This window comes from Hippocampus bargibanti, linkage group LG01 (genome assembly GCF_051943395.1).
Source record: "Hippocampus bargibanti isolate YZ-2025 linkage group LG01, ASM5194339v1, whole genome shotgun sequence".
Lineage (NCBI taxonomy): Eukaryota > Metazoa > Chordata > Actinopteri > Syngnathiformes > Syngnathidae > Hippocampus > Hippocampus bargibanti.
Genome location: NC_142734.1, coordinates 34,250,565 through 34,268,264, shown reverse-complemented (window position 1 = coordinate 34,268,264; position 17,700 = coordinate 34,250,565). Strand labels below are relative to the sequence as shown.

The window sequence follows — 17,700 nt, the reverse complement described above, 5'->3', positions numbered from 1 at the left end:
GGGGGGGGGCTGCGAATGCTAACGGTGAACAAACCCTCAAGAGTGAACATGGAAAATAATTAACTCATTTTCTGCCATTCCCAAAAAATTTTTCGGGAATTTAAAAGCATGACGTGGAGTGCCATTCCCAAATTTGTTCGGGTTTTGGGTTTTCTTGCGGGGGGGTGCTGACAACATGCAAATCAATCATGGGTGTACGACAATAGTGAAGGGATGCCCTTTGAACATATGTGCATGTGTGGTAGTCTGTTTAGAAACTCTCAAAATACGACCACTTTAGACAGACAGAACTACTCGAACTGATGTTTTCAATGTATTCGCCAAACCGTCCGCTGTCTAAACACGTACTTCACATCTGCTCGTCACCCCCCCCCCCCCCTCCCTTTCAATCCTTCCTCCCTCATGGCAGATCGTCCCGGGGTGCAGGACCACGGCCGCATCGAGCAGCTCCAGGATCACATGTCAGAGACTCTTCAGGCCTACATCCGAGTCAACCACCCCGGCGGACGCCTTCTCTACGCCAAGATGATCCAAAAACTAGCAGACCTGCGCAGCCTGAATGAGGAGCACTCGAAGCAGTACCGCTCGCTGTCCTTTCAGCCCGAGCACAGCATGCAGCTCACCCCGCTGGTGTTGGAGGTTTTTGGCAGTGAGGTGTCATAGCAGGAACACACAAAACGCACGCCGATTGCCTTCACCGCCCCCCTCATCCCCATCACCGCTGGAAAACCGCTACCTTTTGAAGGCTAATGACATGGGCAGATTCATCATCATACGCATCACTCCTTACCGATGGATAACATCACAATCGCACCCCACGGTTGGATGTTTGGAACGGACAGTTCTTTTCTCTTGTCATCTTTCAAAGCAGCTCGCTGTTCACATGTCCGCTTGAAGAGGAATACACGATTGTATCATCTATGCTGTTGGCGCAAGTCAAGCCATCAAAAACAACGGCAGTCTTACAAAAAATATTTGCTGCTTCCAAGCAAGCGCTCAATATAGTGTGCTATGAAGAAGAGGAAAAAAAAACTGTCAGGATTAACCGGGATGGATCCTGGGAGTCAGAGGGCGGTGGTTGGCTACCAAGAAAGAGACCCCCTACAGTTGGAATTCCTTTCAGTCCAGTCAAAAGGGAATTGTGCAGGAATGTACGTATGTATAACGCTACATAAATGAAATGTATAAGCTGACCTACACAGATAAACACAATTATATAGATATATGTGTGGACCACAAGGGGGTGTTGAGTTCAGGCCCTACCCGAGGCCTCATATGTTCCCATTTTTTGTTTAGTTTATTTTTTTTGGACCTGTGAAGTTTGTAGACTGACTGAGAAGACGTCACAATGTGGTTGGATCTCGCCTATCCGCCATATTTGATTGGGGCTGCTAAGACAGTTGCGGGAAGTTGCTCGCTGTTACCTCAGGGAAAAGTTCTGTTTGATAGTGTGTACGTGTTGATGTGTGTCAGGCGTAAACTTACAATCAGAAGATAACGTTTTCATAACTCTGCATCACTGTGATTTTTAATAGTACCGATAACAGTTACTGGAAGCTACAAACAAACTGAATCAACCCATCCATTCATTGGGGGGTTGGGGACCTTGAACCCTCATTTGATTTGATTCAGCACGAATACTGAAGGAAGCAATATAGATTAAGACACGTTGGGTTCGAAATATGTTGACGCTTTCAATAGCATGGCGAGTGATTGAAAAAAAAAAAACCCCTTTCACGGTCACATGTCATTTGACAGCCCCCCCTCCCTGGCAGGCCTCGAGCTCCCCCTTGTGGACATACTTTGTAAATACCACTGTCAGTCTGTACATATTTAAAATTTCATGTCAAAACGCTAAAAGAATTCAAGTTGCTCTGGAGTTGGACAAACGATATGCAATTGGCAGCAATGGAGCCTTGTGTTGTATTATTCAAGCTTGTGGATGGAGTCAACCACTTTTGGTGAGCAAGTGCATTTGATTTATTGAAGGAAACAACAAGGTGTTGTTGTTTTGGACGCTTCACAAACCGAACCGTTGCAAACAATTTGCATTGGTGGAATGTATTTAAAAAAACTCTTGTCACTTAACATTCCTATCCAGGAAATGTTTGATGTGCGAATCAGTGTGTGGTCGCCACCAAGGTGCCCTCTCCAACCTTCCCACTCTTTTGGGCTCAAGTATTGAAGTTTGTGGAAAAGCTTTTTCACACTGTTAAAATCCTATTCTGAGCTTTGCGCTTACTTGCTGGCTGAGGACTTCTGGTTTTATGTAGTTATGACTTGCTGGGAGGACTACTTGGTTTTCTTTTTTCAACTTTTTGGCAGGGAAACAACACTGTTTTCTTGCTTTTCTGCCAGAATTCATACAAAACGGAACACCGTATCAACAACCTCAATGGGTTTCAGCATGACTGACGCTAGCATTAGCCGATGGCAACCAGCGTGGTCGTGCCTTTTCATCAACCAACCAACCTACATACCACCTCATCTTCTGCAGGAGCCAATATTTGCTGCCGTTGGTGACTCACAACAGCTTTAACTCAGCAGCCGTCTCTCTCGGCTTTGCTTCTTTGGTGCACCAAAGGCCGATGGGAACATCCGCCGTGGACTGTCGCTTAACTGTGAAAACAAACAATGCCCAAATTACCTTTTTTTCTACCCCGCTTAAACCTTTAGCTGGACCTTTAAAAGACTTTGTACAGAAATTTTGAAAGGAGGATCACCTCAGGCCGGCGGGATATGCAGTGACTGATGACGACTTGTCACCTCCTGATCCCAAAGTGTGACAATACCTTGCTCATTTCCGCAGCTTCACTTTGCAGCTCTCAGAATTTACAATTCAGGGGATGAAAAAGAAACAAAAAAACTGGACTTACACGGAAATGCTAACATCGCTTGCTTGAAAAGGAAGCTCAACTTTTCAGGTTTTGGGGGAAGCAAACATTCAACTTTCTCTGTGTTTGATGCTTAAATGAACCTTAAAGGACAACCGACGTCTCCGGACAAGTTGTGTCCATAAATTGTAAAATGGCTTCAAATGACTTCTACTGAGCGTATTTTAAATAAGATTCCACCGCATATAGCTATATTTTACATTTTACGACTCGTGCTGAATATTCAGGAAGTCTTGTTTTTGAGTTGGTGACGAGTCCCTACGTGACGTCACTAAAGGAACGCCCCTGACCGAAAAAAGGACACATTGTAGCAGTCCTTCCATCACGTCAATGTATTTTGCTATACTTCTTTGGTCTGAAAACCGTGTTGCACCCAAAAGCCGCCAGAAGAGGGCGTTCAAGCTCCATATAAGGAATTTATCAACCTGTGGAAACTGAGGTGGCCACAGGAGGTCGCCATTTTGTGCCTCTTTTTTTTTGGGTGAGACATTTCCCCCCAATGTTGCCTCAAAATGGCACAAAGTAAATTCTTTAATCGATTGCAAAAACGTATGCAATCCTCTTCAGAACTATTTGAATCATATTCATAACTGGATGAGTAACAACAAAGAAAAAACAAAAAAGTGACGTTGGTTGTCCGTTAAAGGACAACCGACACCATTTTTTTGTTTCCTAACTGACATCAGAAAAACGTTTTATAGCATCTAAAATACCCAAAACACGCAGCCTGATATTTTTAGTCAAATGCAAAACACCAATAAAAATTACTTAAAGTGTCTAAATTCTGCCACAAATCGGCTCGAAACTGGGGATTTTCAGAAAGTCCCGCCCGCAGTTCATGACGTCACGCCAAGTCGTCTTGCCTTGCTCAAGAAACAAAACAATGGGCTCACGGAGTTCAGCTTCGGAGAAGATGCTTTCTTGTTACTCATCCAGTTATGAATATGATTCAAATAGTTCTGAAGAGGAAAGCATAAAAGTTTGCAATCGATTAAAGGAGTCCTCCCATATCAATTCGAGCCGTCAATGACAGTAATGTAGCTTCCCAGAAAATGCACAAGATGGCGCCCAAGCTCCGTTGGAAATGGGCTGATTTGTCTGCTGGGAATTTGTGTCACCGACTATCAAATAGTAGTCTTGGTGCAACACACAAGGATTCACCATCACATTATTTGTGTTTTCCTTCTAATTTCGCCATCAACACGGAAGTTTTCAGACCAAACAAAATACCGCAAAATGCATTATGTGTCGCTTTCTCAGTCAGGGGCGTTCCAAACGTGACGTCACGTAGGGATCGTCATCAACTCGAAAACAAGACTTCCTGAATATTCAGCGCTAGTCTTAAAACGTAAAATATAGCTATATGCGATGGAATCTTTGTAAAATACGCTCAGTAGAAGTCATTTGAAGTGATTTTACAAATTACGGACACAACTTGTCCGAAGGTGTTGGTTGTCCTTTAACTGTTGAGTCGTCCGCCCACTCCAGGCAGGTTTGCAGCTCCACCTCAGTCGCCTTACTGGCGGTGCTTTCACACTTACTTTCTTTGGTCCCTTTTGCCATTTTATTTGATTAAAAAAACAGTGATGCAGAACTCTGGAAAAGACCCAGAATAAGACAAGAGAACAATCTAGCAGGCTTCGTATGTCTGAAGTGTTTTTACTTTCCAGATGATCGTCTTTCAGACCTCATCCGATAATCTGGCCTTTGCTGACGAAAGCAACAACAACAAAAAGAAGAAAAAAAAAACACTCAAAATGGACCAGATGGTCGCTCACTATGCGTGTACCTCGCTTGAGAGCATTATTACTTAATTGACTTTGAAGTTTTCGAAATCACTCTCGGCCTCTGCCGAATTCTCGTGTTGCCTGTGAGAAAGTTCAGCCAACTGTCAACATCGCCATCAATGATGACTTGGGGAATGAGTTGAGTCATCCTGCTCACTTCTAGATGGAAAAACCCAGCCAGGCGGAAACGCGCCAAGTATATAAACTTGTCGGCTGATTGGGACCAGAGAAAAGCCATTTCATAAGTGTGAAACCCCCCCCCCCCCCAGAAGCCGTGCTCGTACTCTATACACCATCAAAACAGATACCTCAATCATATCTGAAATGACTTTTGACGTTAATAGCCTCGAAGGGAACCAAACATCAGCTCATCCGACTGGCGATGTGTGTGTCTTGCGTCTGTGTGAATCGCAAAGCTTGGAGGTTTTTACACACTTTCTGATTTTCTGGCTTTGCCCTCATTTCTGGATCATCACACTTTTTTTTTTTTTAGTCCAGTGTTTTCAGCTCAGCTTTAGTGCCACATTAACCAAACATACTACCTCTCAGCACATACAGTACATTTAGCATCGTGTTTTTCTGTTGCAAAATAATTGAACACTAAAAAGGAAAGGATACATTTGTCGTGTGCGGTCGTGATTTGTTCCTTTTTTTGATCTCATTAGAATGCTGGATGATTTTTTTTTTTTTTTTTTACCTCAACATCATCACAAAATAAGCTTAGCAGGTCTAAAGTCAAGTCAGATACGTCATCGCATCACCATTCACACTCATGAGCGCCTCTTAGTGGTAACCAAGAGAATCGTATGTTCACTTGATGTCAGGCAGAGGAGTGTGGTAAATTCCGGCGTACTAAAAATGAATTTGAGCGATACGTGATTTAAAAGATGAAATTATTATTTATATTATATTTATTATTTTACAATCAATTTCAGACAGGAAGTGGTTCATATTTGCTGCTACGAGGAAGAAAGACATGGTTGTTGCAGCGGTTTTCTAAAGCAGCCTTCATTATATATTCCCCCACTGTGTCTGGATGTGGCATACGTTTGTTTCAGTCTGGGTGAAAACAAAACGAAAAACGGTGAAATAATAGCAGCATCCAATTGGAATGGCAATACATTTCAACATATATATATATATATATATAACTAAATGAATGTAAATGTAAATTGCAAATGGCGGTTCTGAACTTATGTCGATTATGACACTTTACCAAGCGGTATTAAAGCCACACAGGTTTAATAAAAAAAAAGTCACAGGAATGACTACTGTTCCAAAAATACTCATAACTGTTTGAATCAATATTTCACTCAGAATGGTATCCTGTGAGAATTGTGACTATCGCAATATAGGTAATCTATTAGAAATTACATTCATAAAAAGTTCTAACATTGAATAAAATAGTGATATTACTCGCGTTATGCGGGTACACGTTCTTATATTTGTATCAAATGACTCAATTGTCAAATCAAATATTTGTATTTTACTCGTCTTAAAGGACAACCGACATCCCCGGACAAGTTGTGTCCATAATTTGTAAAATGGCTTCAAATGAATCCTACTGAGTGTATTTTACAAAGATTCCACCACATATAGCTGTATTTCACGTTTTAAGACTCGCGCTGAATATTCCGGAAGTCTCGTTTTTGAGTTGGTGACAAGTCCGTACGTGACGTCACTGAAGGAACGCCCCTGACCGAAAAAAAAAGGACACATTGTAGCAGTCCTTCCATCACGTCAATATATTTTGCTGTACTTGTTTGGTCTGAAAACGTCATGTTGCACCAAAAAGAGCCAGAAGAGGGCGACCAAGCTCCATGTAAGGAATTTATCAGCCTGTTGAAATGGGCTGATTAATTCCTCACACGGAGCTTGGTCGCCATTTTCTGACTTTTTTTGGAGTGTAAGGGTTCCTCACCAACCCCCAACTGGGCCTCTCGCCCAAATATCTTGCTTTGCTCTTGTTCTTCAAACTTTTCATGAAGACAATGGGATCCCATTTTTGATCACAGTGATTTTTATTGTCGTTTTTTTTTTTTTTGTGTGTAATTCTTGCCACTCCAAAACTACGCATAGCAGCTTCAACCTGACCTTTGCAAAAACTGCCTTCTTTTCATGAAAAAGAAAAAAAACTTCTCAACTGTGACCAAAACATACTCACACAGCCACTTTTGCAATTCTATCAGCAGATCGGACACGTCTGCTACTGTTGGACAATCCACACTTTTTGCAGTCATCGCAGCCTCCATTATTTTTAAATATGATGCCACAAGCTTGGCACCTTTTGGGCAGTTTTGAACAAGCTCTATTATTTTGGACTGTGCGCCGCCATTTTTCAGTCACTGAACAAATATCACACAAAAAAAAGCAAAACTTCCCCTTGAACGTCTCATGTCATCCACTTCATCACCATTGTGTTTTAGACAAAATGTTCATATTTTAATGACAATGGGAAGCTGGAAACATGTTTTGCGGTTCACTTCATGCATTTCTGTTTTTCTTTCTCAGACCCATTTTGATTCTCACCGCTCACAAATCTAGAAAATTATATACTTATTGTGATCTACGAGGCTGTAAACGTTTCTACAATTGTGAGGGCCACATCTTTGTTGTTTTTAGGATGCGGACAGTGGGCTGGATTGTGACGGATGGCTATGTTTCTTTGAAATATTATGTGCTTACTCGCTTGCTAGCGTGGACATACACACACACACACACACACACACACACAGGCAACTTGACTCGTGAAGACACTCACCCCCCGTCTCCAGACAGATGTCGCACGGATCATTGTGCACTTGTTTCCTCCCTCACCAGCAGTCTTTTACCAATGATGCACTTGTATATCTCTATCTGTGTCCATTTTAAAAGTCAAAATCTTTCAGTTGATGCACATAATTGCTCAACTCAGTTGTACCTCGGTGTGCCTACAGCCCACAGCCTTATTTTGGGACAATATCAGGGCTCTTGAACGCACGACGATCTGTCTTTGTCGTGCCGATGTTGACGCTGCCGTCGCGCTTCACAGCTGCACATTTCTTAAAATGGGGTTGTTTCTCCAATGTCGTTATATTTTCAACAGTAACTGGGAATTCGGTGTATCACACAGCCCAAATTTACCGAAAGTGTACACGAGCTATGAACTCATCTCATCTGATTTGTATATTTTATCCGTTTCACTTCTCGACGGAAATGACCAAGCTTATGTGCTAAGCTCAGTAGACTGTGATCTTTTTTCATGTTTTGGATAAACAAGTGATAGAGTTGTAATGTAGCCGCATCTCAAGAATAGCACCACACCATGCAGTAATTGTAAGTCATTGCTTCTCGTTTTCTGTCATCATATTCACACAGTTGCCATGCCGTCATTGTCGATGGCCTCATTACTACAAAAACCGCTTTGACCGGAAGTCGTTTTATGCAGACTGGAACTCAATTTGCTCTGGCTTTTCCTTCTATTGTGTGCTCTTCTCCGTGCATTTTGATCTATTGTACTTTGATTACATGCATTGTATCGAGGAAAAAACAAAAAATACTGATCATGTTTGGATCAAATCACAAATAAAACAGCTGTACATAATGATGCAAAACATCCATTGAGTTTGTGGCTTTTTCTTTGAATTCATGATTTTCAGAAGACCGTCGTGTGGAAACAGGTAACGCAAGACACAAACCCATTTTTAGCATTCTATTTCAAACGTATTTGTGATTAGGTGCGCTTTGCATATCTGCTTACACATGTGTTTGGTTCCAGGTTCAAATCACAGCTGCGGCCTTCCAAATCGGATTTCAATGTTTATGTGCAGGCTTTCTCCACCTCGTCTAGAGTTACCCCGTTCGAAAAAACATGCATCGTAAGTGAATTGAATAAATTGTCTGTAACTGCAGCTGATGCATTTGTTTATAACTGCTGTCCCGTAGTTGACCAGCAGATGGCTGTGCTTTATTTTCTTGACACGTTACGTTGGGTTGTTGTCACTTCCGTTACAGGTTTTACTTTCTGCGCTTTGTTATTTAAAGGACAAGCGACGTCTCCGGACAAGTTGTGTCCATAATTTGTAAAATGGCTTCAAATGACTTCTACCAAGCGTATTTTAATAAGATTCCACCGCTTATAGCTATATTTTATGTTTTAAGACTCACTCTGAATATTCAGGAAGTCTTGTTTTTGAGTTGGTGACGAGTCCATACGTGACGTCAAGAAAGGACCGCCCCCTGACCGTAAAAAACACGCATTGTAGCATCCTTCCATTACGTCAATGAACCGTGTTGCACCCAAAAGCCGCCAGTCCAAGCTCCATATAAGGAATTTATCAGCCTGTGGAAGCGGAGGTGGCCACTGGAGGTCGCCATTTTGTGCCTCTTTTTTTTTTTTGAGTGAGATTTTCCCCAATGTTGCTTCAAAATGGCACATATAATTATTTAATCGATTGCAAACATGTATGCTTTCCTCTTCAGAACTATTTGAATCATATTCATACCTGGATGTGTAACAAGAAAGCATCTTCTCCGAATCTGAAGCCATTGTTTGGATTCTCCAGCAATGCAAGATGTCTTGACGTGACGTCACGAACTGGGGGCGGGGCTTTCTGAAAATTCCCAATTCGCAGCTCAATTTTTTTGCAGATTTTGGACACTTCAAGTCATTTTTATTGGTAATTTGCATTTGATTGATTAATTATATTATATGCGGTGGAATCTTTGTAAAATACGCTCAGTAGAAGTCATTTGCAGCGATTTTACAAATTATGGACACAACTTGTCCTGAGGTGTCGGTTGTCCTTTATTTCTTCAATGTGATTTCACACCACCTTCTCCACCACCACCGTAGAACTACAAACAAGTATAAAAATATTGCTATTATTTACACAAACATTTAGACTTTACATCAATGAAATAAAACGTGTGCAATATTACAATTTTACAATTTTGTCAAAATAAGTGGACGAGAAGAGAATTTTTGACGAAAAAAAATATATAATTCATAAGAATCCAATCAAACACAATAAATTATTAAAAACTGAAATGTTATTTTCAGAAAAAGGTGGGTTAATTTAAAAAAGGTACCTTTACGGTAATGTATAACCCCATGTATACATTGCATGTATATATCGAAATAAATACCTTGTTTTCATCAATTAATATCATTCCAATTATTTTTCTCACAGGATGCAGGTACATATACTTGGCCAGCAGAGGGCGCACATGCCATAGAGCACGAGGACATTTTTCGGCAATCTGGCCTGAAATGTGCTGCCCGGAAAGCTTGATCTCATTTGCACGTCCTACGGACACCCAAGAATGGTTAACGGTAACATGTCTGATTGTTCAAAAATGAAATGAGTCCTAACACATTTGTGAGAAGAAGTGAAATTATATGTCACCTGGGAAAGGTGCCAATCAAACTTGAGAGGCAAGACTCACAAGACACCTGACGACAGCTCCACGAGTGTTAGTGACGGTTACACAAACAATTTGACTGCAGTAATTGGCCAAAAAAGGTTTCGTTACAATGTATTAAAGCCTATTTTATTCGGGGCGGCGCAGTGACTAACCTGTTAGCACATCTGCCTCATAATGAAGAGGTGAAGGGTTCGATTCCCTTTGTGGAGTTTGCGGGTTCTCCCCATGCCTGTGTGGGGTTTTCTACCATCAAAAAACACTTCACTTAATCCATCCAAATGTTGCAGAATTCTTAAAATATTTGGCCGAATGTTAATTTCACTATTCAAATGTGGTAGTTAGAACACGAACGTTTATTGACGCCTGCAGTAATCTCTCTCCAATTTGTTTTTTTTTTTTTTTGGTCATTGACAAAGTATAGCAAAGACCTTGACATTTCCTCCATGTTGTCCTCACTGTGGTTTCAGTTGTGTGGGACCACAAACCACTAGCTCGCTGCACTGTGTAGATTGAGTGTAGATAGACTACCTATTATCTCTTTTTTTTTCAGAACATAAAAAAAAGTTTTTTTTTCGTTCTGGTTGAGACAGAAAAATACTTCTGGTTGTCACATTCCTGCATAATACGCTGGAGGCATGCACAGACATGAAAACACACAAATACCCACGCGCACACAGTCACATCCAGCTCACTGTGACGCATTCACTTTTACTGGAATGCTACAGTATGTCGTAACACTGTTCCAAATTTGGGTGTTGTTGGGGGCGGGGGGTATTCATGATGCAATACTGGAATTTTAAACAATCCCTTGTCATTTTTGAAAACACACGCTATGTCCATGAGCTTGACCAACGCTAATAGAAATGTCGTGTCAAACATTCAAAGACAAGTTTGGATTGTCACTATTTGTTTGTGGTTGTCGTTTCCAAGGGTGAAGAATTGTCGGTGAGATGCGAGGCGACATGATTTCCAATGAAATGAAGGGTAAACAAACATATACCACAGGTTTGTCTTTGTTGTCATCATGGCGCATATTGTTCCTGTAGTCAAAAAAGATGCGATGCTCCCCACATGTGTTTGCTGTTTTTCTATGGTCAACTTATACCATTTTATGCTGAACCATTTGGTTGGTTGCATTTTTGGTTGGTGCAAAGGCGCGCCCGATTTCAATAGGCAATAAAACACCCATTTCAAACCACCTACACTCACACTCACACCTAGGGACAATTCAGAGTGCTAAATCAGCCTACCGTGCATGTTTTAGAATGTGGGAGGAAACTGCAGTACCTACAGAAAACCCATTCAGGCACAGGTAGAACATGCATACTCCACACAGGAGCTGGAATCGAACCCAGTACCGCTGGCTCACAGGGTCACTTGTATTTTCATTTTTATTTTTAGGGACGCACTTGACTTCATAAGTTTTCTTTTTGAAAATGTGTACACAAAAGCATACCAAATTTCCACCCTAAGTCCAGTAAAATGTTGCCTGTCAAAATAATGACTTATTTATGAAGGTTAATATTTTACTGTACTGGGGGGTCCTCGGTTTATTACAAAGTTCTGCTCCTAGGGCAAAATTCTCATATTCGCCCAATCTGTTCTTCACGCGTCTGGGCTTGCGCACTTTTTAAAGTCGAGCCGTCCCATCCCGACTTCTGACACACCTGCTACGCCAGAGAACGAGTATGTGATCACCAAGTGAGTCATTTAATTCTCAGGGTGGTTTTTAGGTCTCACCACTGAGCCAAAATAAAGAACAAACGAATGAACTAGCTAACTAGCGTACTGGCTAGCAATCTAACCAAATTGCTAAATAACTAACCAACAAACCAACCAACAAAGCAACCAAGTAACTAAGAAGCTAAGTAACTATCTAGGCAGATATCTAAATAACTAACCAACAAACCAACTAACTAGCTTACTGGCCAGCTAGCTATCTAACCAAATAGCTAAATAACTAACCATCAAACTAACTAGCTATTGCAACGAGCTCACTGGCTAGCTAGCTAACCAAATAGCTAAATAACAAACCAACTAACTAACCAACCAAATGGCTAAACAACTAAGTAGCTAACTAGCTAATTAACCAAATGACCAACAACTAACTAACTAACTCAACCTATTCCCTCTCGTTCCCTAAGATCCTCTTCCTCCCTCCATCTCTGTGTGACCCCCTGCCCGTCTCAGCACAATGCGGGACAGAGCTTCCAGCTGCTCTACCCCCAAACTCTGGAACTCACTTCCAACATTTGTCACATCGATTCTCTTCCCACCTTCAAATCCCATCTCAAACCCCACCTATTTAAAATTGCATTTTTTGTTTAGCTCTGTCTTTTGTTTCTATTTATAATTATATTTTATTTATTGAATTCTATTTATAATTGTATTTTATTTATTATTGTATCTATGCTCGTCTATGAATGTAAAGTGTCCTTGAGAGCTTTGAAAGGCGCTTGAAATAAAATGTATTATTATTATTATTATTATTAAACTAACCAACCAAATACATAAACAAACAAATAAATAAAATTCATATAAATGTTTAAAAATAAATAACAAACATGTATGTATTTATTTATGTCTTACTTCATAATAAGTTTGTTCATGAAATCAAGCCATCTCTTTATTCACGACAACTCATGTATTTATTTGTCGATGTATGCTAATGATATATAATGACTAAGAATAAGTAAATGCGCTTCCACGAAATGGCACACAGTACACTTATATAATCACATACTTTGTGTTCTTCTAAACAGGTCCAGATTTCCACAGAGTAGACTGAGACAAAAATCATCATTATTTCAGTATGTATACAGTAGTTTTTGCAACATTATTGTTCTAATGGTGCGCCTTGAGGTTTGTGTTCCTTGGCACAATAAAGCTTGGGAAACATAGTCTCAGTCATACAATTGACTGATTGCATGTGTTTCTGCAAAATGACAGCGAAGGGAAAAGACCGCTTGTTTACTAAACAATGTCTGTAAATTGAGTACAACACAAAGCAACCACACACATGCAAGAGAGGTAGTGAAGTCGGGGTAGGGTAGAAAAAAAAAGCCGAGGGTGGGGACGTTGGAAAACGAAGGAAGATCACGGGAGAACGTTGGGTGGCGGCAAAGGCAGTGGTGGTGGTGGTGCGAGCCGGGAGGGGTGTTGCGGTATCATTGCTGACGCACATGTGAAACATGGAGGGGAGGGAGGGGTGGAAAGGAATCTTTAGCTGCGATCGCCAAACCTCCAGACGAGGTCAGAAAGCCACTGGCGACATGACAAACGCACACGTACACACACACACACACACATGCAACCAAACTCATTGGAGTTAAATTGTTGCTATCAATCAGAAAAGAGGTTGCGGAATCCTTTCAACTAAATGTCTTCCCCTCAATATATGACAACTGTTCCATCACAATGGGGTCATTCTATTTTTTAAAGGACAACCGACGTCCCCGGACAAGTTGTGTCCATAATTTGTAAAAACGCTTCAAATGACTTCTACTGAGCGTATTTTACAAAGATTCCACCGCATATAGCTATATTTTCCGTTTTAAGACTCGCGCTGAATATTCCGGAAGTCTTGTTTTTGAGTTGGTGACGAGTCCTCACGTCACGTCACTGAAGGAACGCCCCTGACTGAGAAAGAACACGTTGCAGCAGTCCTTTCATCACGTCAATGCATTTTGCCGTACTTTGTTAGGTCTGAAAACTTCGTGTTGATGGCGAAATTAGAAGGAAAACATATAACGCAATGGTGAATCCGTGCGTGTTGTGACAAGCCTTTTGAGCCCATGTATTAATATTGCACACGGAGCCCATGTATTATTATTATTACACACGGAGCTTTGTCGCCATCTTCTGCCTGTTTTGGAGGCGACATTCCCCCCCCCCCCTATTGCCTCAAAATGACACAGAATAAATTATTTAATCGATTGCAAACATGTATGCTTTCCTCTTCAGAACAATTTGAATCATATTCATAACTTGATGAGTAACAAGAAAGCATCTTCTCCGAATCTGAAGCCATTGTTTTGATTCTCCAGCAAGGCAAGATGTCTTGGCGTGACACCACGAACAAGGGGGCGATACCTTCTGAAACTGGCCACTTCCGGTTTCAATTTTTTGCAGTTTCAGCACACTTTTCATTTTTATTGGTGTTTTGCATTTGACTAAAAATATCATCCTGCGTGTTTTGGGTATTTTAGTTGCTATAAAACGTTTTTCTGATGACAGTTAAGAAACAAAAAAGTGATGTCGGTTGTCCTTTAAGTGTAAAATTACATTGTCTCTATTCATGCAAACGCATCATGAGACAATTCATTGTTAAATGTCAAGAGGTCATTCATGGGTGGAGTGCAAGGCACGCGTGTACGCGCCCGCTCTGGACTTTGGGAGCATGGGAATGCGGTAAAGGATTTTTGTGGTATTTTTAATGTTTGTTATTAAAAATTACCGCAAGGGACTGCGAATCAACCCCAGACACTCCTCCGCCTCGCTCGTTGCCTCCCACATCTTTGAACAACAATGCAACAGAACAGACTCGCCAGTTGTTTTCAATAAAAAATATTTTTGAGTAAACTCAGTGGGGGTTTAAATACCCCACCCAGTTTTTGGGAGAAATATTTAAAACTAAGCTAATTTTAATTATCTCAGAGGTTAATAGTGACAAAAATGGAAATGAAGGAATTAGGGACTATCTATCTATCTATCTATCTATCTATCTATCTATCTATCTATCTATCTATCTATCTATCTATCTATCTATCTATCTATCTATCTATCTATCTATCTATCTATCTATCTATCTATCTATCTATCTATCTATCTATCTATCTATCTATCTATCTATCTATCTATCTATCTATCTATCTATCTATCTATCCATCTATGTGCGTGTGTGTGTGTAGGATTCACCTGCAAATAATTGCTCCTCATAACTCGTGAGCTGGTCCTCAAAGCAAGTAATGTGATTCGCAAAATTGCTCCTGGAAGAAAAAGTTTTATCGAGCCTCGCTCCAAACCATATCTTGAAAAGACATTAAACGGTATAAATGCTCACTACTGTTAAAGCAGCCCATACTATGTTTCTTGGTCTGGTGTCTGGCGAAGTGCTAAAGCGTTTATTTCATCTGGAGAGTCTGACTCCCCAGTTTGTCAAGGTCATCCTCATAATTTTACTTTTTGTCCTAATCTGACGAAAACTCGGAAATTCTGGACGCCAAGTAGATTCCCAAAAATATCAACAAGAATAACTCACCGGCGTTATATTTATATCCTTTTTTGAGCTCTGCCTCAGTTGTATGGATTTATGTTTTGTGGTGGTTACTCTGCATTCCTTTGGCAGCAGTTGGGCTTGCCTGGCGTTGCTACAGTGGTTTATGGGAGGGGGGGGGGGGTTCAAGATGGATGGTTTATACCATCAAGTCCAATCTTTTTTTGGACTATGACACAAAAAAAAATATTTCATGAGCTCACACCATCTCAAACTGGTGGGTGTCCGTCCTGTTTGCGCGTTTCTAGGCTTTTTATTTAAAAACTTGGCTAATGCCTGCCCTTATAAATGATTACAATTCCTCTATAAAAGTTGTCATACATTATTTGAAATGATTAAAAAACAAAAATGCTGACACAAGCGGAAATGCAGACAGCTTAACGTGCATGTGCACATTATGCTTTTTTTATAAATCCGACCGTACGCAACGATACATACAAAAAATACGATTGAGGATTACTTTTGCTGGTTTATCGTGACAATAGTAGCGATCGGTGGCAGCATTGTCGTTGTTTATCAGCAGTCGAGACAAATTGGATTTCAGCCAAAATGGTCTTTGTAAAAGTGGTTGACAATTTAAATGTTCTTTTTTTTCTCCATGTAAAAGTTGTAGTATGCTGTACATTACTTGAAATGATAAAAAAAAACATATAGTTTGACAGTATGAGCTATCAAAGAAAATATGATCTCAGATGGGACAATTCAGCAGCGTTAATTCCTAAGTAATTGAAAAAAGAAGGAAGAAGACAAGTAAACCCACAATTCCTAACGGAGCCGCATCGAAAATGTACTTTTCAAACATCTATCGAGCAATTTAGCTAGCTGGCTAGCTAGCTAATCATCTGGCTTGCGAGTTAGCTAACCATTTGGCAAGGTAGCTAGCTAACCAACAATTCATCTTGCTGTTTTACTGTTCGATTTGTTATGACTAGTACACGTCGTAAAAATAAATACGCACACACACACACACACACACACACACACACACACACACACACACACACACACACACACACACACACACACACACACACACACACACACAGTGTCGGGAATATCCCATTATGAATTTGAGTTAACTCTCCTGCTCTTTGGACTTGTCACAGTTTATTTTGACGTTTATTCTCTGCCAAGATAAACTGCAGAGTAGATTAGAGATCACATAAACAGGAATTTATAAATACACTCCAGGAAGTTCTACTTTTAGTTTCATATGTTTCTCTTTATTTGTTTGAAAATGGTTGCGAGAATAATGCAACCAAGATCAAAAGTAAATCTTAGAGGATCTGATTTAATTTATCCATTCATGGCACCACGTTTTACTTCCAGGAAGGAGTTTGATCAGTATAATTCATGCCGACCAATTCTGATGAAATAGACGACTGCAATATCATCAGTTTATGGAAACAAATACCATTCCGAGAATTGAAGTAAGTGTTTTTCATTCTCTGCAAATGTTAATGGGATTCATTTGTGACACAGGCATAGCACGTGCCATCCTTGATTTAGAAATCATTTTGTTTGTTTATCTTATCTTGCAGGGTCTCATTGTTTCCCCGTACTATGTATTCAGTACATCATATGTATATCCCCAATGTTGTGGTTATATTGAACATAAATCCACCCATTCAGTTCCCGGTTTTGTTTTTATTCCCCTAATTACATTCTTCAACCTTTTTCTTCCTTCCTGTTTGTGCTTCATGTCTAGAGCATTCTGCTTTTCTCTCGCTCCCTTTTTTTCACCCCCAGAAGCACGCGAGAGCACAATTGTGAGCTTTTCCATACAAAGAAGTCATATTTATCCTTGCGGTTTTCCTAACGTTTATTTTTGGTTCTCTTCAGGGACAACACATCTGCGGGAAAACGAGCTCTCCCGCAACTGGTGCTTTCCCTGCGAGAATCATCATTGCCTGCGTAAAAATAGGAAGGTCTTTTCTGGGCAGTGGAATTAAAAAAAAAAAAAAGAAAAATTGGTGAGTTCCTCCTGTGGGTGGTGTTCTCGCTTTCTCCCAGAACGACTGCGGACAAATGGACTAGCATCACTGTCATTCATTTCCTTTGTTTTTTTTTTAATTGCATTTTCTGAATCTGCCAGCGATTTACAATATACAGTAAAGTCTCGTTATATCGATATCGGATATATCGATAGTCCCGGTTATATCGATACTATTTCTATGCACGCACGGAGAAAATTACATGCAAACAGGGTCGGATATATCGATAGTTCCGGTTATATCGATATTTTTTCGGACTCCCTTAAATATCGATATAACGAGACTTTACTGTAATACAATGCAATACACATTCATTCATATTGATTCACTTTAACAACAGCTGA

The 17,700-nt window shown here is 40.4% G+C and overlaps 1 protein-coding gene across 4 annotated transcripts in view; it reads left to right on the top strand.

The window, feature by feature from the left end:
* LOC148904010 (vitamin D3 receptor A) overlaps nucleotides 1–7,994 on the top strand; it is a 58,469-nt gene extending 50,475 nt beyond the window's left edge. For all 4 annotated transcript variants that reach the window (XM_089012758.1, XM_089012726.1, XM_089012737.1 and 1 more), the window contains one exon: nucleotides 410–7,994. In XM_089012758.1, the coding sequence (XP_088868884.1) occupies nucleotides 410–663 (254 nt within the window). In that variant the 3' untranslated portion in view covers nucleotides 664–7,994. The remainder of the gene's footprint in view (nucleotides 1–409) is intronic.
* Nucleotides 7,995–17,700: the final 9,706 nt, after the last annotated feature.